General features: G+C 49.4%; 2 protein-coding genes across 10 annotated transcripts; both read right to left on the reverse strand.

Annotated features, from left to right (window-relative positions):
- Nucleotides 1-9,909: 9,909 nt before the first annotated feature.
- RPP25L (ribonuclease P/MRP subunit p25 like) lies at nt 9,910-13,357 on the reverse strand. Of its 5 annotated transcripts, none has more exons than XM_025934908.2 (3): nt 12,397-13,357; nt 12,001-12,070; nt 9,910-10,741 (listed from the first exon to the last, which is right to left on the reverse strand). In XM_025934908.2, exon 3 carries the CDS (start codon nt 10,705-10,707, stop codon nt 10,216-10,218), a length of 492 nt encoding a protein of 163 aa, XP_025790693.1. In that variant the 5' UTR covers nt 10,708-10,741; nt 12,001-12,070; nt 12,397-13,357; the 3' UTR covers nt 9,910-10,215. The 5 variants fall into 5 exon arrangements, with proteins under 5 accessions (XP_025790693.1, XP_086539527.1, XP_025790685.1 ...); XM_086683401.1 differs by lacking the exon at nt 12,397-13,357 and adding an exon at nt 12,167-12,390; XM_025934900.2 differs by lacking the exon at nt 12,001-12,070.
- A 597-nt stretch (nt 13,358-13,954) lies between these two features.
- On the reverse strand, nt 13,955-19,800 carry DCTN3 (dynactin subunit 3). 5 transcript variants are annotated; one of them, XM_086683406.1, is made up of 8 exons: nt 19,646-19,800; nt 18,056-18,140; nt 17,272-17,358; nt 16,185-16,268; nt 15,969-16,021; nt 15,140-15,198; nt 14,459-14,518; nt 13,955-14,269 (listed from the first exon to the last, which is right to left on the reverse strand). In XM_086683406.1, the coding sequence occupies exons 1-8, from the start codon at nt 19,739-19,741 to the stop codon at nt 14,215-14,217; spliced, it is 579 nt and encodes a 192-aa protein (XP_086539532.1). In that variant the 5' UTR covers nt 19,742-19,800; the 3' UTR covers nt 13,955-14,214. The 5 variants fall into 5 exon arrangements, with proteins under 5 accessions (XP_086539532.1, XP_086539531.1, XP_025784428.1 ...); XM_086683405.1 differs by having other exon boundaries at nt 16,173-16,268; XM_025928643.2 differs by lacking the exon at nt 15,969-16,021.
- Nucleotides 19,801-20,359: the final 559 nt, after the last annotated feature.

Genomic DNA, 20,359 nt, shown 5'->3' on the forward strand with positions numbered 1-20,359 from the left:
CTCAAGCTTGGGAGCCCACAAACATCAGGGAAGCCTGGGGACCCCGGGGGTAATTGAAACCAGGGTTAAAACATTAGAAACCATAAAGCCAACTCCCTGGCTCCCTCAGGATAGTTCCTGGTTTTTTTTCTCAACCCTATCCTCCCTACTGCTGACAGCTCAGCTCTCTAGGCCCCACCAGCTGGGCCATGAGCCTCTTCTCCAAACCAACTAGAAGGGGCCTCCAACCAGAAGGCACCCAAAGCCAGCCCTCAGGGGCCTCTTCTCTGTACTTGGCTAGAATAAGCCTCCATATCAAAGTGTCCCCAAATTCTAATCTTGATCCCTTATTGCAGAACCTATCCTAGGGGATTGAAGTTAGACAATGGGAAAGATTTCTCAATAGTGAAAGAGAAAGAGGTAGATGTGGAGCAGGAGTGCCTCTCTACTAAGTAGGTGCTCAATAAATTTGTGTGTGGGGAGGTGCCTGGGTGGCTCAGTTGGTTAAGCATCTGACTCTTGATCTTGAGTTGGGCTTTGTGCTGACAGTGTAGAACCTGCTAGGGATTCAATCTCTCTTTCTCTCTCCACCCCCTCCCATGTGCTCTCTCTCAAAATAAATACATTAAATTTAAAATAAATAAATAAATTTGTAGGGAAGAAAAAGTGGATCTCAAAGCCTAGGCCCCACCAAAGCAAGGTGTCTGCTGGGCTAGATCTGACCCAGGGGCAGGACAGGCTGCACAGCTGGCAGGAAGGAGGAAAGTCAGATAAGGAATTCTGTGGCACAGAGTTCCCCTTCCATCTCTCTCCCTGCTTTGATGTCTTTGTCTCTCTCTCCCTCTATGTCTCTCTCTGTCACAGTCCTGGACTCTGATAGAAAGGATAGGAAGCTGCATGTTCTTCGGCCTGTGGGAAGGCTTTCCCCTGAACAGCTGCCTGATGATTCCAGGAGTCCCAGATTTGCCATGAGTGGTGGTGTGAGAATTTGTCCCAACCTCTGTCTCTATGTCTGTTTGTCTTCTTGGTTCTTCAGTGAGACTGAAACGTTCAAATACCTACTCACCATTTACTGGCTTTGTGACCTCAGGGAAATGACTGAATGTCTCTATGCCTCAATTAACTCAGGAATAAAATGGGATCATAATAGTGCCTATTGCCTATGACTGTTGTGAGGATTCAATTAAATGAGATAATCCAGTCAAGTGTTCAGTGCCAGCCTGGTGGGTACCAGAGCCCCCTTCATCTGCTGGCTTTGGTTTTCTACCCATCAATGTTTATGTCTCCTGTATCTTTCAGTCTTTCTCACTCTCCATCTTTCCCCTAATCCCTTTTTTTCTCTCCATGTGTGGCTTTGCCTAAAGCCCTCCAGACAGCCTTGTTTGACCCTGCTCCAACACCCATTGGCACAACTGGCCCAGGTGGGGTGGGGTAGGGTGTCCAGGGAGGTTTTTAATTCAAAGATGGAATTCCTGACAGCATAATCACGCCTGGGCCTGAACATGGGTGAATCACAGTCAATGGGAAGAGTGATTGTCTGTGTCCTTTCTGGCGAGACAGGAGAGCTGGGGGCTTAGCTTGGCAGTCTCTTGGAGGAGGAGGGCTTGCCCTGACTGCTCTGACTGCCCCCACACCTGGGCCCCAGCCAGATCCCCCATGTCTAGTGCTTCCCTAGAGGTTAAGGCATCCTGCCCAGGGCTGAAAGGGGAAGCTTCCACCTCTACATAGGGTGGCTTACCTGCCCTCAAAATACTCTGGCCCACCCTCACCCTCAGTCCTGCCCTAAATTTCCTATACCCCATCCCAAACCCTGTATGGAGACATATTGCCTCCATAGATCCAGTTACTCTTGTCTCTATCTCTGTGTCTCTGTTTCTCCTAACCTTGATCCATGACTTTTGCAGCTGCATATGCTTTATACCCACAAATGAGCCCACCAGGGATAGGAAGCTATGGGAGTTGAAGGGTCTGTGTTCTTCCTTCCACCTGGACCAAAGAGACCCTTCTTGGTGGGGAGGGGGAAGATGCAAAAAGCCCAGATGACATTTCTCTATCACTGTGGACCTGTGAAGGCAGAAGCATGGCGTAGAATAGGTTTTCTATAAATGTAAGCCCAATCAATGGCAGAGGGGCAAACAAAGGACCCTGAACAGGTAATTGGATGTTTAAGTCTGCAACAGGCAGAAGCATGGATAGACTGTGGATAGGCTGCTGCTTGATTCTGTGGATCAGCAAGAAGTCTTCTCTGGGGGCCAGGATTGGTCTCAACTAGCCCTAGACACCCTCATACCTGGGCCCCAGCCAGACCCTTCATGTCAGCCCTTGGGCAGAGGGCCAGATGGGTGAACCACTAAGACTCACCTCTCACTTCTCTATTCTCTATACCTCATTGCCTCAAGATGCCCACCAGCTTCGAGAGAGATGGGACTACAGATCCAGAGAGAGAAACACTAGGCAGGGTCACACAGTAGGCTAGACAGGAGCCCTGGTGTACTGGCAGCCAGCATAGGCCTGTCACAGGGGTCCAATGGCAACACTGACAGGGGCCAGACCTGCAACAGGATTTTATGTGGGGAGAGCACCTAGGAATCTTTGAACATGTGGGTGGCTGGGCCATCAGTCAAGAACAGATGTGCAGCTTCCTGTCCTTCCCATCAGAGACAAGCATTGGAATAAGAAGTTCAGAGAGACAGAATCAGAGTGAAAAGAGAAGGGAAAGAACTTGGAAGAAAGACCAAGAAATAGACACAATTAGAGAGAGTCAGACACAAAAATAGAGATGCAGAGAAAAAAAGATGTGAGTCAGAGACATGGAGACAGGGAAATGCAGGAGGGAGAGCCATGGAATTTAAGACACAAAGATAGGGGGAGACATGAAGTCACAGAGAAACATTGTCTGAGAGTCATAGAGCAACAGTGACATGGAGTCAAAGATATATACACATGAACAGACAGAAGCTCAGAGACTGACAAACAGAAACAAAAAAAACAGGAGGGATAAATAGAGATAGAGACAGAAAGATCAAGAGGGGCAAAGAGATGGAAAGAGAGAGCCCGGAGACAAAGAGTGAGGCAAAGAAAAAGATTAAAACAGAAGGAAAGGGAAAAGCAGGCGACAGAGGAGATCCTCCTGGTCTCCAGTCTCTCCAGTCTGGTCTCCCCAGGGTTTGGGCCCCCTTTTGCTATTCTTTGGTTTCCATAGCAACAAGAAGGGCAGCAGAAAATTTGCATATACATTTACATCCTTTCGGTCTGCATAATTCAACAGGTTCTGTGCATATTCATGAGACTGAAGGAAGGTGACTCTCCCAATCTCTGCTCAAAACCTGGCTGTGGTGCCCCTTGCTTGCAGTACTTGGTCATGGCTCAGGGCCCAACCTTGAAGGCCCTGACCAGTCCCTTCCAGACCCTGCTAACAACATTCCCCTCTGCTCCCCAAACACTCCCTTGTACTTTCCTACCTCCAGACATTTCCTCAGGTGACACTCCTCTGCCTGCCAGGGATGCCCTTCCTTCAGCATCAGTCCTGTCAATGATACACGCATATGTGTATGCACACACATATGTTTGTATGAATGCTGGCTGGGGGCAGCGGGGGCGGCAATGGCAGAGAGTGACAGCCCTAGTGGAGGAGGCCCCTCAGTCACATATCTATCTGGTGTTTCTGTCAAAGAAGGATGTGCATGAAAGGATCACACTGAGGGAGGCTGGGATGTAGGTGTGCTGAAGGTTGACAGAGCTCCCAAGAGAGTGGGACCTAAGGAAGTTGAGGGCCCCACATGGAAACTGACAGAAACACTGGTTCCAACCAGGATAACCAGGGGAACTAAGGTAGAGCCAAAAGAAACCTCAGAAACAGAAGGGCTGAGGTGGCTTAAATGGCAGGGAAGTGGGTGCCAAGGGCCAAGAACTCTTTCAAAGTGCCAGGCCATGAAAGCTCCTGTGAGCTAGGAGAGCTTCTCTAAGGCCTGCTCCAGCCATAATTTTGGCTTCACCATCTCCCCCTGGATCCCTACAGCAACCTCCTCACTGACTTTTCTGCCTGTGCCCCCAACCCATTTTCTACACTGTAGCAGCCAGAGCTCTCCCTAAAATACCGATCTGATAATGCCACATCATTTCCTCCTTAAAGGCTTCAGTGACTCTCCATCACCCTCAAGAAAAAGCCCAAGCTCCTTGGCCAGACGCTCAGGCCCTTCCAGTCTGGCTCCCACCCACCTTGGAGCTTGATTCCTCACACTCCCCGCCTTGAACTTCATGCTCCAGTGATGATCTCTGTGCTTTTCTCACCTCTATACCTTAGTTCATGCCTGCCCTTTACCAAGAATATCCTTTTCACTTCTTGTGCTTCTTCAAGATTCTACACAAGCATAATGTCTTCTTCTTTGAAGCTTTGACTCTTCCTAAAGACTGGACGGAGGGCTCTGAACTCCTGAAGTCTAATGAACTTCCCTAATCTCTGTACTTATACCAATAGTGAAAATCCCTATATACGTGGCTATAGCTGGGGCTAGAGGTTCTGAAGCCAGTGACTATATTTGTCACATTATGGGTGATCACTAGCTGTTTGTGGAACAAATGAGAGATCTCTGAGCCCAGTGAGGCCAAATTTCAAGCCTAGACTAGTACCTTGGTCTTGAATCTCCTGGCAACCTCTGTACAAACCCTGCAAGAGGGTGGGCTAGCCCTTTGTAAATGCTGCCACCTTGTGCCCATATTCAGAAGTGCAACCATACACCACCTTCCTAGTGCAAGGACCGAAGTGGTAGCTGGAGGTACCTTACAGAATCAGGCCTTATCCCAAATTGAGAGGGGTTTGGGAGTGGAGAGATAGGTCCTCAGGAGCAAGCGCTCAGAGCTTATTACTAGTGTCCTTTGAACACTCTTGATGGGTGGCAAGCAGACAAATGGCAAGAGCAAAGGTTCAGAGGCAGAAAATCTCATGCATGTCAGAAGAGTAAGATGTTAGTATGCCCAGAGCCCAGGTCCAAAGGGATTAGGCCAAAGATAGACTAAGCCATGGCAGTGACCAAGCAAGGAGGTCCTTTAAGACCATCCAACGAATTAATTTGGATTTTGTCCTCTAATCTGGACATGGGAAGGCTGAGGGAGAATGACAGGATCTGGGTATGGCCACACACTTGGAGGCTCAATAGCCATTCGTTCTTATATTAACCAGTCATCAATTCATCAAACACCTACTATATGCCAGTAAGTGTTCAAGATCCTTAGGTTACATTAGTCAACAAAACAAAGATTCCTCACAGTTCTTTCTGCCTATGGGTTCTGTCCCCACGCTTTAATAAAATCACTTTTTTTTTTTGCACCAAAAAAAAAAAAAAAAAAAAAAAGATTCCTACCCTTTCCAAGCTTACATTCTCATCAGGAGGAGACAGACAATAAACAAAACACTATTTTAAAGAAGTAAATTAGCTCAGAGCCTGGAGCCTGTTTCCGATTCTGTGTCTCCCTCTCTCTCTGCCCCTCCCCCATTCATGCTCTGTCTCTCTCTGTCCCAAAAATAAATAAATGTTGAAAAAAAAATTAAAAAAAAAAAAAGTAGTAAATTATATTTAGAAGGGGAAAAAAAGTGCTTGGCTGCAGTGTTAAATGGATTGGTCAGAATAGGCCTTTGCTGAGGTGACATTTGAGTGATGGCTTAAAGGAGGAAGGGAGATGGCCATGCAGGTATCTGTCAGAAGAGCATTCTAAACAAAGGGAAAAGTTAGTGGCTTGGTTTGGAGGAGAGCTCAGAAGGGAGTGAAGCAGGGAAACCAGTAAGGAGAATGTTACAAGATGCTGAGAGGCACAAAACAACAGAAGCTGTGGGAATGGAGACACCTAGGAAGTAAAATTGGCAGGATTTGGTGCCTGCTTGCATGTGGCAGGTATATAACCCCTCCAGTCATACTGTGGTCTTAAGTCCCCATTTCAAGGGGAACAAACTCACTATACACACCACCTCTAAGGCAAGCAGTGAGAATGCTCAGCACATTCCATCCTGGATGACCCCATTGCCCACCTTGAAGCCCCCCTCCTGCCCCCAACACACACATCACCACCCTCCCTAGCCTCTTAATTCCTCAACCTTGTCTTCAGTGACTCTCTCTCCAGGCCACTCAGCTATCCACTCCCAGGCCCATAACCAAAACTCTCAAATCCACAACTCCTCCATCTCATCCTTTAACTACTATTGAATTATCTCTTTCCATAAAAGATATGTTTACGTTCTAACCCCTAGTACCCCAAAAGGTGACTGTTTGTAAATGAGATCTTTACAGATGTAATCAAGTTAAAATGAGGTTATTAGGGTGGGCCCTAATCCAATATGACTGGTGTCCTTATTTATTTATTTGAGTTTTATTTTGAGAGAGAGCACTTGTGCACACGTGTGGAGGGGGAAGCAGAGAGAGGAAGAGAATCCCAGGCAGGCTCAGTTAGCCCAGGGCCTGATGTGGGGTGTGAGATCATGACCTGAGCCAAAACCAAGAGTCACTTAACTGACTGAGCCACCCAGGTGCCCTGACTGGTGTCCTTATAAAAAGAAAATTGGACATAGAAACAGACATAAGGGAAGGAAATGTGAAGATGAATGACGGGAGTGATACATCTAAAAGCCAAGAAAGCCAAAGACTAACAGCAAACTAGAAATTAGGACAAGTCAAGGAAGGATTCTCCTACAAGTTTCAGAAAGGGAAATGGCCCTGCTGACACCTTGACTTCAGACTTCTAGTCTCCCAACACCATGAGACAGTAAATTTGTTGTTCTGAGCCACTCAATCTGTGATACTTTGGTACAACAGCCCTAGAAATGCGTAGTGACAATGCCCTGTCCTAGTTCACTCAACTACTCCATTTCATCCCATCCCACCCCAGACATTTTCATGGGGATGTCCAGGACAGTGACCCCTACCCCTATCTTTACTTCTCTCCTGACCCACTTTGGATTCCTTGATTCTTCACTACATCTTGCTAGTCTCCTCACTATTCTTCTATCGTTTCTGCCTGTCTTAACCTTAGTCTGGAAGGATGCAACAGTGATTCCTGAGTCCTCACCTGTCCTATGGATGCTTCTGAAGCTCACACACCCTGACTGATAACACTACAAGTTCATGGTCACCAGCCTTACCTGGGCTTTTAGCCCTGCCTGGTCATCCTCCTGTGACCCCCTGGTTATCTCTCCTGCAACAACGATCCCATACTTCCTTCCCACCAGCCTCCTCATTCCACTCAGCAGCAGAGCTGGATTCCCACATCAATAGGAACCTTCTGAACTTCCTCATGTCCCACCTTTGCCTCCACACCCACTCGTATGCACACCCATCTTCAACTTCTTCCCTGGGAATTTACAGGGAATCATCTCTCCTCTTCCCTTTGGAAGGCCCATACCTCCATGCTTCTGGATCCCATTCCCTTTTACCCCTTGCAGAGTCTCATTCTATGAGTTATCCCGAGTCTCTTGCCTCTTCAATCTCTTTTACTATTAGCTTCTTCCATTAACCTACAAATATGTTCAAATCTCTAACTCATTAAAATAGAAAACTCTGCATCCACATTCCTCTACAACTATTTATCACCTCTCTCCTCCCATTCACAATGCCACTTCTTGAAAGAGCTGTCTCCACTTCCTTACCTTTCATGCCAAGGCATAACCTTTTCTAACAAATTATGGAGGTAGAAGCCATACTGGAGTGAATTAAGGAGGAGATATTGAATGGGAAGACACTGAATCAGCAATTATATACAACTCTTATGCTCCCTCCTAAATTGGGTCAAGCTTTCTGATTCTAAAGGACTATTTCTCTCGGGTTCCCTTCCTAAAATTCTTCCTGTGGCCTATTTCCTGATTCTCTGAGCTATCAAGAGATTTTGACCCCCTCCTCAGTTTCTTTCACACAAGCCCTGCCATCATCCTGGAGTTACTAGGTGGTGCCTTAATGAACTGCCCAAATGGGAACCCTTCCTAGGACCCCCAGAGCTTGTAATACCACCTTACTGAATCATCCCTTGAGCACAGGTCAGCATGCTTATTCCATGTGATTATTCCACCCTGGCCACAGCAGGCTGGATCAGGATGGGATGCTGAGCCACACATCAACAGTCTGCAAGTGGCCTAGCCCCAAAGCTCTGGGGAACAATGACGCTCAGACAGCTCTTTATGGTAGAAAACACATAAGTGGAGATACTTAGAGAAAAAGCAATACACAGAAGCTGGGAGGGAGCAAAAACCTGAGTTAGCCACAAAGAGAATGGGGAGAAGTCAGGAGTTGCTGGTAGCAAGACACCAGAATCCCTGCCACAGCCTCTAGGGGTGTATTTGATGCTCCTTGACCCTCTGTATTTGAGAGGCCTGACTGGGCAACAGTTCAGAGGGTTCCTGTCTCTAATATCCCCTGAATCTGCATCACCTGCCCTTCCCTCAAGGTCTTTCACATCACTCTGGTCAACCTATCTTGAAAAGCACAGAACATAGTGTTCAAGTTTTGACCATAGCCTTCTGGCCTTCTGGTCCCCTCATCCCTGCCCTAAGCCTTTATTGAGGCCTCCAATTGTTGGATTTCTCCCAACAATCCATCCCCTCCTGCCTAGACTCAGCCAAACATCAGTTCAACACTCTCAAATTGACGGGCTCATCCTGCCACAGTGTGAACCCAGAACAGCCCCAAGTTTATGCTTTCCTAGTGACTGGACACTCAGTCACTGGAAATATTGGGGAAGACATCAAAATCCAGTGGGAGACACAACTGATTCAACTCTTCACTGAGTCTACCATTGCTCACAATCCTGCTCTGATCCCTGCAGACCCCTGGCTACCATTGCAATCTTTACCTCTCTCCTCATGCCCCTGACCTTACCAATGTAAGTCTGAGAGTCTAAGGCCAAGTTGAGACAGAAAAGGAGTAGCTAGGGGTAAAAAAGAAAGGATGAGGCCTGGAAGGGAGATATGAGACTGAGCTGGGGTTTTGTTTTTTTTTTTTTTAGTTTATTTATTTAAGTAATCTCTACACACATGGGGCTCAAACTCACAACCCTGAGATCAAGAGCCATATGCTCTTCCAGCTGCACCTGCCAGATGCCCCATGAGCTATGTTTTTAAGATAGGAAAATACATGTTTGTAAATGGAGTCATTAATAATGATAGCAATTAACATTTATATAGTACTATATGCCCAGGTGGTATCTAAGAGTCATATGTGCATATTTCTACATCTAACCCTCATAGGGGCGCTCTGTCCTGATTGAGGGAGCTCAATCCTCTGGGTGGGTCTGTTAGTTAAGTGTCTGACTCTTGGTTTTGGCTCAGGTCATGATCTCACAGTATGTGAGATCGAGCCCTGCATCAGGGTCTGCGATGACAGTATGGAGCCTGCTTGGGATTCTCTCTCCCTGCCCCTCCCCTGCTCGTGTGCTCTCTCTAAATAAATAAATAAATAAATTTTAAAAAATCCTTGCGACGCCTGGGTGGCTAAGTCAGTTGAGCATGACTCTTGATTTCAGCTCAGGTCATGATCCCAGGGTCATGGGGTTCAGACCTGCAATGGGCTCTGAGCTGACTGCATGGAGCCTGCTTGGGATTCTTTCTCCCCCTCTCTGCACCTTCCCCACTTGCTCTCTCAAAATAAATAAACATTTAAAAAAATCCTCATTAACAACCCTATGAGGTAAGCACTATATATATCCTGTTTTATGGATGGGAATACTAAGGCTCAGAGCAGTAACTTGCCCAAGATCACAAAGCAGTAACTTACTAGCAAATGGCAGAGCCAGATTCAAATTCAGGCAGTCTGTTACCTGAGACCATGACCTTAACCACTATACTATAATAAATGCTGCAGAGAAAGAAAAATGTCCCTAAACCAGGGGCAGGGGGGTGCAGGGACTCCCCCTCCCTTAATCCCACTTCTACACAGGTCAAGCAGAGGCTCATCAGACAATTAGGCAGAACCTTTATTTCCTAACCACTCCCTGGATTTCTGTCAGAAGAAAGGACAGAAGCACAGTAGGGAGAAGGCTGAGTAAGCCCTTCTTAAGCAATCCAGAAGCCACCTAAGACTGCACACCTGTCACTGTAGCAGTCCCTTTTCACACACCAGAGAGAAGGGGAAGCAGGACAGGGAGGCTCCTTTCTGTAGATTCAAGTCTTGTTGGAGATGTTGAACAGTTACAGAGATTTCTCAGAGAAGGCAAAGCCATCATAGACATTCATGCCTGGGGAACAGCTTGCTCAGCAGATCTTCAGGACCAAGTGTCTCGAACCCTTCTTCGGGGTCGTGGGCCACAGCTGGAGCTTGATGTGGGGCCCAAGCCAGGGGGTGCTCCTGGAGGCTGGTAGCCACATTCATTAGGGTCCAGGGGGTCCCGGCTGAGCAGTACCCACACTGCAGGTACATGGCGGCGCACCGTGAGGGGATCTAGGCCTGTGTCAGGTGAGACTGGCACCCAGCTGTCCTCGGTCTGCAGGAAGCGCAATTTGGTAAGCTGATGGAGGCCTGGTACCCGCCGCTTGACAATCTCAGCACAGCTGACCGCCTTTCCTGCAGCCCTGCCAGAACCTGAGAACACCACATGCCGTGCACTACCACCCTCCAATCGACCCAGTGCCAGCCCCAGCAGGTTGCGGATTTTGCTGCCATCTCGGACCCGCATCTCCAGGGTATCAGGAGGTAGCTGGGGCATCGGAGAAGGTGCTGGGAGTTCCACAGAGCCAGCTTTCCGGTAGTGCTCCATCCCACTTGCTGTTGTGTCTGAATTTCACGGCCCACTGCAGGGAAGTGTCAGATGAATGCTGGGCAATGTGCCCCAGGACACCCCACAACCCCAGCTCTCTAGGATATGGTCCTATTCATCCCAGACTTCCCAGGAATAGGACCATATCCCCTCACCCCCGGCTTCTAAGAAAAGGTGCCATGCCTACTTTACCCTGGGAAGGGGCTGTATCCCACATACCCCATTCCTCTGGACAGGGCCATAACCCTCCCTCCACCCTGGAGTCCCTGAGACAGGACCAAATTCATCAAACACTGGGGTCTTTAGGATAGGGCCAAGCCCCCTCATCCCAAGAGCCATAGGACTGGGAATGAGCCTCTCCCATCTTGAGCTCCTTGGGACAGGGCATGAGCCTTAAACAAGGACTTCAAGAACCTCCATTTTTACCTCAATCTATACTTTCTAATTAATAAAGTTCTTTCCAGGGGCACCTGGGTGGCTCAGTTGGTAAAGCACTGACTTCAGCTCAGGTCATGATCTCATGGTTCGTGGGTTCGAGCCCCACATTGGGCTCGAGCCCCACATTGGGCTCTGTGCTGACAGCTCAGAGCCTGGAGCCTGTTTGGATTCTGTGTGTGTGTGTGTGTGTGTGTGTGTCTCTGCCCCTCCCCCGCTTGCACTCTGTCTCCGCCTCTCTCAACAGTAAATAAACATTAAAAAATTTTTTAAAAAAAAGTTCTTTCCAGTTTATATTTTCCTCCCCACATTTTTTTTATTTTTAAGTAAGCTCTACACCCAATGTGGGGCTCAAACTCACAACCCCAAAGATCAAGAATTGCATGTTCTACAGACCATCCAGGTGCCCCTCCAGCTTATCTTTTAACTCAGGGAAAACATCGTGCAGGCAAAGCATCCCTTGATGGGAACCAAAAATACCCCTCAAGCAATAACGGCTGCCCTAATGCCAGCAAGACCCCCTTGACTGGCCCCAAGACAATGATCAATCTGCCCATTACTGCTTCTTGCACCTACGGACCGACCTTTGTCTCACATTCTCCTTATATAAACCTAGAAGTATTTTCAGCACTTTGAAGACCGTCTTTGAGCCTAGTCCGCTGTCTTCCGGTGTTGGCCTCACTGAAATAAATTACTTTATTGTTTCACCACCACTTGGCTCTCTGCCTTCGGATTTTGTCAGCCAGGAGTGGCAGAACCTGGTCTGTTTGGGATCCCAAAGCCAGGTGCTCTTGCACTCCTGGGCCCCGGTTACACCCTTGCCCTAGACTTTCGAAAACCAGACTAAGCGCTCCTCACCTACAGCTCTCCAAGACCGGGACAAGGCCCCCCTCACTCCGCTCGCAGAGGCTCCTATACTCCAAGCTCCCTGGAAAGAGCCAAGAACTCGTCCAGATGCTCCTCTAACAGAACTGAACTCCTCTCCCACTCCGGGATCCTTAGGATAGGGCCATGCACCCCTCACCTTGAGATTCCCAGTGTCAATGCCCTCAGCCCAGATCCCTCAGAAACGGCAGCAGAGGCTTGACGCGGAGGGCTGCCTGGGCTACTCATAGAGTGGAGTCCACAACCTGGCCGTCTCCACCGCCACGGGCGGACTCCAGAGCTCAGCAAGCCGCAGAGACCAAGGACCAGCCTCCCCTCTCTTCCCTCTACCTCCAGGGTCCCCCCACCCCACTGCGTTCTCGCTCTCACCGCCCTGGCCGCGCACGCCTCAAATTCGATCAGGAGCCAAGATGGCGCCCAAGCCGGGAGCGCGCCGAAGCCGCGGGGCCGCGCACGCCGTGTAGGGGCGGGACCTAAGGGGCCGTGCTTAGCGGTGCCTCAGCGGGAAAGCTGAGTTACGCGGGGACTTCTAGGAGTCAGCTGAGCCAGAACATCCCGAGACCATGAACATGTAGACAGTCTCCGATGTTACATCCTGGAGCAAGGGCATCCCTACTGGGGTGGAGAGAGAGCCCTGCGGAGAGGAGCCACCATCAGAGACTCGTGTCCCAAAGTTGGGAAGGATCTGGCCCTGAGAAGATGGTTCCGCTGGCGTCACCAGCTGGGCGCACAGCAAGAACAAAGGCGAAGCATTGGGTTTTACTTTGGACAGAGGCAAGGGGTTCCGTTCGAAGTGACTGCTGCTGCGCGGGGGAGTCCCTTGGTCACCGAGTTCTGACATTGGACTTCATTCTGTGAGCATGGCAAGCCACGGAGGGTTTTCATCAGGGGGCAAACCAATTTGTGAGCAAACCAATTTGTGCTGCCGCCAGAGGGGGTGGGGGTGGGGGAACTGGGCCTCGACCAACGGCCGCGGGGTCCCGGGGGCGTGTCCACTGAGACTCGTATGTTGCCTAGTGTATAATAGGCGCTCAAATAGTTGTTAAATGATTTGTGAGAATTAAGAGAAATGGCAGTGGGAATACAGAAAAGTAGATTAAGCTGGGAGACGTAGGTTTGGTGAAGAGTTGGTGACTGAACTGAGAAGGAAAGAGTCTAGGATGACTCCCAGTTTCAGACTTCTTTTCGACATGCTGAATTTGAGACGCTAGTGAAACCGTTGGGTGGCCAGCGGACTGTTAAAAAGGGATCTGGGACCACAGCACTCCCTGAGACCACAAGGGGGCAGCAAACACTTGGAGTGAAGCACCACTCTTCTCCACTCTTTATCCTCAGGTTCCCTCGCTCTCCACCCGGCAACAACCCCCCCCACCCCGCGCCCCCCCCGCCCCCAACCCCACCCCAGAGCCCAAAGCCCTGCAACCAAACCTCTTCTGGGCTCCTCTTCCCGCTTAATAGCACCAAGTAAACTCCCATGAGAGAAACCTCAAGGTTCCTCTCTGCTTTGCACATGCTACTCCCTTGCTCTCAAACATCCTGCGTATCACCCTCCAGGACTGCCTCCCCCATTCCTTTTTGTTTTGTGCCCACTTGGTAGGACTGCTCTTTTCTTTGACTGTCTCCCCAGCTAGTCTGTGCAGAGCAGGGATCAAGTGGACCCTACCTGTGTCCTCCTCACCTACCATGGCACGTGACATTTAGAGGATACTTGGTAAATGTGGGATAAATGGATACACAAACAAATATTCCACTCATATCAATCAAATGAGAGCATTTGTCCTGAGAACTCTACATCTCCCAGAAAGCCAGATCAGGATGAGAATACCTCCTGGTCCAACCACTAGGAAGGCTGACAATTCTGCCTTCTACCACCCCCATCCTCACCACCACTCCCATCCTAGACCAGGAAGTTGGCACACTGCTCCAGTGATTTCTATAGTTTATTGTCACTGGAATAGGACACTGATGTGGGGAGTGGATGCAAATAGCAAATCTCAAGTAGCCAGACCTCTGATCTCAGAGCCCCTGAATACAGACAAGTAGGCTGTGAACCCAATAAATACAGACCTGCCTCTGCCCTATTACAAAGGCAGGTTAACACAGGGCCCTGGAACCTGGCTGTCCTGGCCCACCCTGGGATGGGGAGCAACCATCACTCCTCTGCTGGCTTCACTTGCTTGGCGGCCTCTAGCTGGCAAAGTAGCTCATCCCACTGCACAAATTGTTTGGAGAGAAGAATTGTCTGGTGGCAGGTCAAGGTGAGAACAGAAGCCTGAGTGAGGGACTGGAGAGATTTTGCATTTGCCAAAGGGTAGGGGAGGAGGGAAACAGGTTGATTGGGATGGGATGAAAGAGACAGAGATGGAGATGGAACAAAAGGACAGGGCTTTGGACAACATTCCTCAGGGGCCTGGCTGAGCAGAAAGGATACAGTTTTGTTGTATTCCTCCAGGAGAGCCTTGGACTCCTCAGTGATCTCCACACACTGGTCCTACGGGGACAACGTATGGCAGAGAAAGGGGTTGGATAAAGCCCCCACTTCCCATTAACTTTCCTGCCTTGTCAGGGACCTTCACAGCCCATAAAGCCTAGAAAAAGTAGTGTTTCACCCCAGAGTCAAAAGGAGGAAATTTCTAATGGGGCTCCGGGATGGGTACCCTAACAGCAGTCCTAAGGGGGAGTGAACCACACATTTAAGGAAACACTCCTGCTAGTATATGTGTCCTCCTCCCCTGCCCCCTATATTTGAACCCTCTTTAAACTTTGGGGCCTGGGAATGGCAAAACAAAATAAAACAAAACAAAACAAAAAACCAAAAAACAGCTCCTCCACCCATAGTCAAGGACACACCATCCCCAGAAATTCTTGGGTACTTCCCATCATCAATCTTCTGGTATCTCAGAATAGTCCTACTCAGAGAGTCAAGACATCCCGATGTGGCCAAGCAAGTCCCTTTCCCTCTCTAAAGCTGAGGAAGATAAAAGGATAAACCCTCAGGTTTTCCCTGGAGCTGACATCAGGGTAGCCTGAGGCTGCTTGCCCAGGCGGCAGCGGTAGGGACTAGGAGCCTCACCACGTCTACTTTCTCTTCCAGTCCTCTCCCCTCCCATACCTGCTGCTGGATGTGGATCTGGGCCAAGCGCTGCAGGCGGGTGGCATGCTCAGGAACGGCTGTAAAACACAACACACACTGCCCGATGATGCTTGTGCCTTCCCCCGGGACTGTTCAATAGTCTATTAGGTCTTCAGCAGGATTAGAGTATTGAGTGGAGAAGCTAAGCAAACGCCAGGCTTCATCGACCACTGCAGCTAAAGGTGGTGGTGTGGCTCCCTGCCCATCCCAGTCTTACTCTCGGACCCAAGGCGGGGGTGGGGGCTGGGGTGGGGATACAGGGCCCTAGGAGAAAATAAACCTTGGGGTCCCCAGAGTTGCCCCATACCCCCACCCCAATGCTGTAAGCAGGGTGAGGTAAAGAAAGCTTTGCCTGTTATGGGATCTGTTCCTTTGCTCTCAGTCCAGTGGGTCCAGGTCTGCCTAGAAGAGGGAGCCTGAAGGTGGGCTGAGGATGAATGCAAGGTTCCTAAGCTGGACACCTAGAATCCAACACCCAGAGCCCTGGCCACCATGCTGAGCCCATAGCTTAAGGTTGTCAAATGCTCAGCAGATAGCTGATCGGGGGTAGGGAGGGGGAACAGGAAAAAATACCTCCAGAGACAGACAAGATGGATATCTGGATTCAATTAAAGTCACTGTCTGTTTGTCAAAACTCAGGCCCAGGGACTGTTCTCAACAGTGCGGCAGGAAGAATTTATACACATTCACACACCTGGCAGGAACTCTTATAGTAAAATCTGGGCTATATAGCAGCCTAAAGGACAGATGCTGAGGGGTGAGGTAGAAAGTAAAAGGAATACTCAGAGTTGGGAGCTGCTGGACTTACACTAGTGTCCTTAGGTCCAAACTGCCTGAGGTTCTGAAAATGAATTCTCTGCTCTGGCAATTTTCATCCCAATGCAGATGACAGGTATCCCCAGGGTTGAGGTAAAGACAAGGAGCAGACTTAGCTTGAACCCAGGGAACCTGAAGCACAAGGAAGTCCTGTCCATCCACCCACCTCCCCAAGCAGAGTGGTAGAGCTGCAGACCTAAAGAGGTACCTTTGATGTGAGCGCTGTCCAGCATAGGCACCAAAGCCTCCACCTGTTCCAGGAGTGCAATCTGGGATAAGATAAACTGCTCCTCTGAGACATAAACAGACAAGATAGTGGCAGTGAGGCAAACCTGGGCACTGCTACTTCCATGCAAGGGACTGAGGACCTGACAGGGTAGATGGCTGAGTCCTGCAGCATGGGGCAGCTACTCTGCTCACTGCCCCCTTCTCTAGGTGCACAGTCCCCCATTCTGCTCCCACCTCTCCTAGATGCCTCTGGTATGACCCGTCTTGAACCCAAGGAGCCTCTAGGTTTCTCCAAATACCACCTTTCTTGAAGTTTTAACTCTAAGGCCTCTTCCTCTAGCCTGCTATAACAAACTCAGTGAATCCAGGCAGACAGTGGCCAGGGAGGGAAGGAAAGGCTGGACTCCAGAGTTAGTATAGGAAAAGATCTCCTGAACTTGGCACCTGAGCCGCGGCAATGGTTCAGGGGCATTCTGGTTCACCACTGTATGCCTCACACTGAGGATGGTCTGGATCACAGAAAATGATCATTAAACATCTTCTGAATGAATTAAGAAACACAGGTACTTGGCAAACCCTACCTCATGGAGTGATTGACTAAATTGAGCAGCAGACATTGCCAGGTGAATAGTTCCTGCCTAGAACTCTGAAACACCTGTGCCTTCTCACATGAAAGGAAAATGCTGAAACCCGTGCCAATATTCTCACCTCTCCCAAATGCAATGTTCTCTGCTCCCACCCTTTCCTAGAAGCTCCTTTATGTAGTGAGCAGAAGTGAGGAAGGTTCTGAAGGAAGATCCTAGAGGCAGACCATTGTTAGAAAACTGAAGTAGTTCCCACTGTTGCTGGTACCATGGCCTCAGCTGGCTCAGAAGTATACCATACCCAATGCTCACTAGAAGACCACAGGATGACCTCAGGCCTCAGCCAAGAGCCAGGCCAGAATTTCAGACTGCAGCTTCCAGTGCTGTATCCATGAGAGGACTGGCAGGGAAGGCATCTCCATGCCCAACTTCCCCCATAATCCATAATCCCCAGATGCATGTGCACAGATTGGCCAGCACTACCTGCTAAGATAAACTGCAGCTTAGAGGCATCAGGTATGGCAATGCGGTCAATGTACTCAGGATCCAGATATTTGATCAAGTCTTCAACTAGAAAAGAAGCAAGACAGAAAATGGCATAGGGGTGGGGTGTGGGAAATCTGTCTTATGAAGGATATTAGAAGGATATTAGTGATCAACTTTGGGGAGAGCCTTGAGTGAGGAGATGACACCCACAATATCTATCAGCAGGCCTCCAGTGGGCCCCACCTCCCTGTCTCTCCCCTGTGAATACCTCCTGGCCAAACTCAGCCTTTACAGCTGGGAACACAATTGCCTCCACTATCCTGGAACCCTCAGCATTCCCACTGACCTATCTTCACCAAAGGTGGAAGGCCACTTGCTCCTCAGTGCCACCAAGACAAGTGAGAGCCTTTTCTGATTTCTAGGTTGCTGGCTCTGACATAATCAAAAAGGCATGGCTGAGCCAAGCCTGGGCTCTCAGTGCCTAATTTCCCTCCTGCCTCTGAACCTTGCCTGTGGAAATACTATACCTCTCCTCCCTCCTTCACCAGAGGACTTTTGAGGCAGAGCCCTTATCCCATAACTTATGACACTGTCATGGGCTTGGAGTTTAACCACAAAGTAGAAATCACACCCCATGACACCACTTCAGCAGGGAAATATCTTCACATTCTGTCCCCATAGAGTGACTCCAATGACCTACTGGGCTGGAAGGCAAGGGTCAGGTCCCAGGAAGCATAGGTATGGGAAGGAGGGAAGGCAGGCACCCTATGGAATCACTTACTCTTTTTGTACAGAATCTTCACCCTCTCCCTCTTGCTGGCAATGTTCCCCAAAGCCACTTGTACCTTGACCAGGCCATCAGCCACCTGCAAGGGGACTGAAAGTTAATTCCAAGGTTCGCTGCTTGACCAAGGCTTGAAAGAGGTAAAGAACCCCCATTCCTTCATCTCCCAAATCTCTTTATCCCAGCAAAATAGGTTCGCCCCTTTCTCTTGTTTTAAAGGAGATGCCACCCCACCTTCTGGGAATCCTCAGTGTGAAGGGGAAGATAGTCATGTAGTCTCTGGGAAGTTTTAAGTCTGATTGGGAAGGTAATTAACTATGTTAGAGTTTATAGGACATTAGCATAACCTGGTTCCTACCTCTCTGGCTGAACCTACCTAGGCTCCAGGGGTAGAAGGTAAGGAATTCCCATATTAAAGGATCAAATAGAGGGAGAGGCTATGAAAGTGAATGATCTTACCCAGGTTTTAGAATATGGGGTGAAGAATGCTAATATTCAAGGGTCAAATATATGGGGAGGCAAATGGGACTAAGCAGCAACAGCCACAGAGGTAGAAGGAAAACAAGGAGCATTTTTGTCATGGATGTCAAAGGGAGAGAATGTTTTGAAAAATCAGTTCTCAAGTGGGGCACAATCTGCTAGTGACAATTCCACAAGAAGTATACAAACAGACATCATTATCTCTGATGCATCTAACTCCAGGGTATGCCTGACACTCTTTTACCTTCAGTAAAAGGTCTTCCCATATTAAAAAGGGGGGGGGGGGTGGGGGGAGAGGGTAGGAGAACTAAGGTTCACGGTTGTCAAAATTCAGTCACTGGTGTGAAAGAGTGTTCCATCCATATCTAAACACCCGGTATTCTGGCCCCTGGTGGCTCGGTGGGTTAGGTGTGGGACTCTTGGTTTTGGTTCAGGTCATGATATGACCGTTGGTGGAATCCAGCCACCCCCCACCCCCACGCCTACAGCAGGGAGCCTGCTTGAGATTCTCTCATTCTCTCTCTCTCTGGCCCGCCTCCCCACCCCCACCCCCCCCCCCCCCCCCGCCACCGTCGCCTCTAAATAAACAAACTCAAAAAAACAAACAAAAAAAAAAAACCCCACCCGGTATCCAATCCCTTCCCTCCTAATTCTGGCTCTCTCAGACCTCATCTCTCATTCCGGGAGCCTTCCTTATCCACCTTTGCTCTGCGCCCTCCAGTGTCCCACGGACCTCTTTCTGCACAATATTTAGCAATTGATTACGCAGGGCTCTGTGCCAGCCCTTCCATTGTGGACTTCAGCTCTTACAGAAACTCTCGTTAGTCAGATTTTCAAGTGTGTTAGGTCTCCAGCCCGAGAGGACAGAGGCAGTCTTAGTCACAGTTTACAATGAGCCCATCGCAATCGGTCCTAATAACGCTGAGTGTCCTCCATGGAAATGGAGCCCGTGGGTCCGATAAGCTCCGAAAGGTTTCGAACCTTTGTTATTCCAAAGGTCCGGCTGCGGGGCGACGAGGCTGGAGCGGTTGCACCTATCCGGAGGACCATGCCAGTAGTCCTCTTGCTCTGCCCCAGAAAGGCAGCACTGTATCCCAGATCACTCACCTTCCGCGAGCCGCGCGGCCCGCCAGACCCGTACACCCAGCGCTCCAACTCCTCCACACGGGCCTGTAGCCGCTGCACGTCGCTGACAGCCGCCATAGCTACCTCGCCTCCGCCTCAGCCGAGGAACAGGCAGAGGGCGGGACGTCCGGCCAAATAGAGAAGGCTGGCTAATCAGAGCGCAGGGGCATCCCTCAATACGAGAAGTGACGTTACGACTCAGCCCTCGGGTGCCGGAAGTCACCGGCAGGGCCAGTGAAAGGTGTCAAAAGCTGTCTGGTTACCTAGGCAACGACTACCTATCAGGCTCTGTCCTAGTTTCCAGTTCCTGCTTGTCCAAACTTTTACTTTTCTTTTTCTAATTGAAGGGTACCAAAGGCGTTTCCTACCCTATTCCCCGAGGTTGCCGATATAAATACACCTATTATTTCAGGATTGGTCTATTCCCATAGATCAGTAGAAGACTCCCTGAGATACCATGATCTTTAGGAGTCTTCTAAGGTTCAAGCGACTAATGCCTTGCCCAAGGCCACTCCGCACTATAGTAGCAGAATCAGGATTTGAACCCAGGCAGTCTGAATCATGAAACCCAGGCCCACTACTTTCACGGCCCTTTGCTATTCTGTCTTCCCCTCTTGAGAACCCCTGGCCCAAAAACAACCTGTGTATACCACATAATTCCTCCCAACCCCCAGACCCAAACAAGAAGAGGCACTG

This window comes from Puma concolor, chromosome D4 (assembly GCF_028749965.1).
Source record: "Puma concolor isolate L17-30 chromosome D4, mPumCon1.1.hap2, whole genome shotgun sequence".
NCBI classification, from domain to species: Eukaryota; Metazoa; Chordata; class Mammalia; order Carnivora; family Felidae; genus Puma; species Puma concolor.

Excerpts from the sequence above, each read along its gene's own strand:
- DCTN3 (XM_086683404.1), bottom strand. The coding sequence starts at position 19,741 with ATGGCGGCTGTCAGCGACGTGCAGCGGCTACAGGCCCGTGTGGAGGAG. Across the intron at positions 16,269-17,271 it reads GCTGCAGTTTATCTTAGCAG|AGGAGCAGTTTATCTTATCC; the intron begins GTAGTGCTGGCC and ends TTTATGTCTCAG. Across the intron at positions 15,199-16,184 it reads GGACAGCGCTCACATCAAAG|CCGTTCCTGAGCATGCCACC; the intron begins GTACCTCTTTAG and ends TGTGTTTTACAG.
- RPP25L (XM_025934900.2), bottom strand. The coding sequence starts at position 10,707 with ATGGAGCACTACCGGAAAGCTGGCTCTGTGGAACTCCCAGCACCTTCT.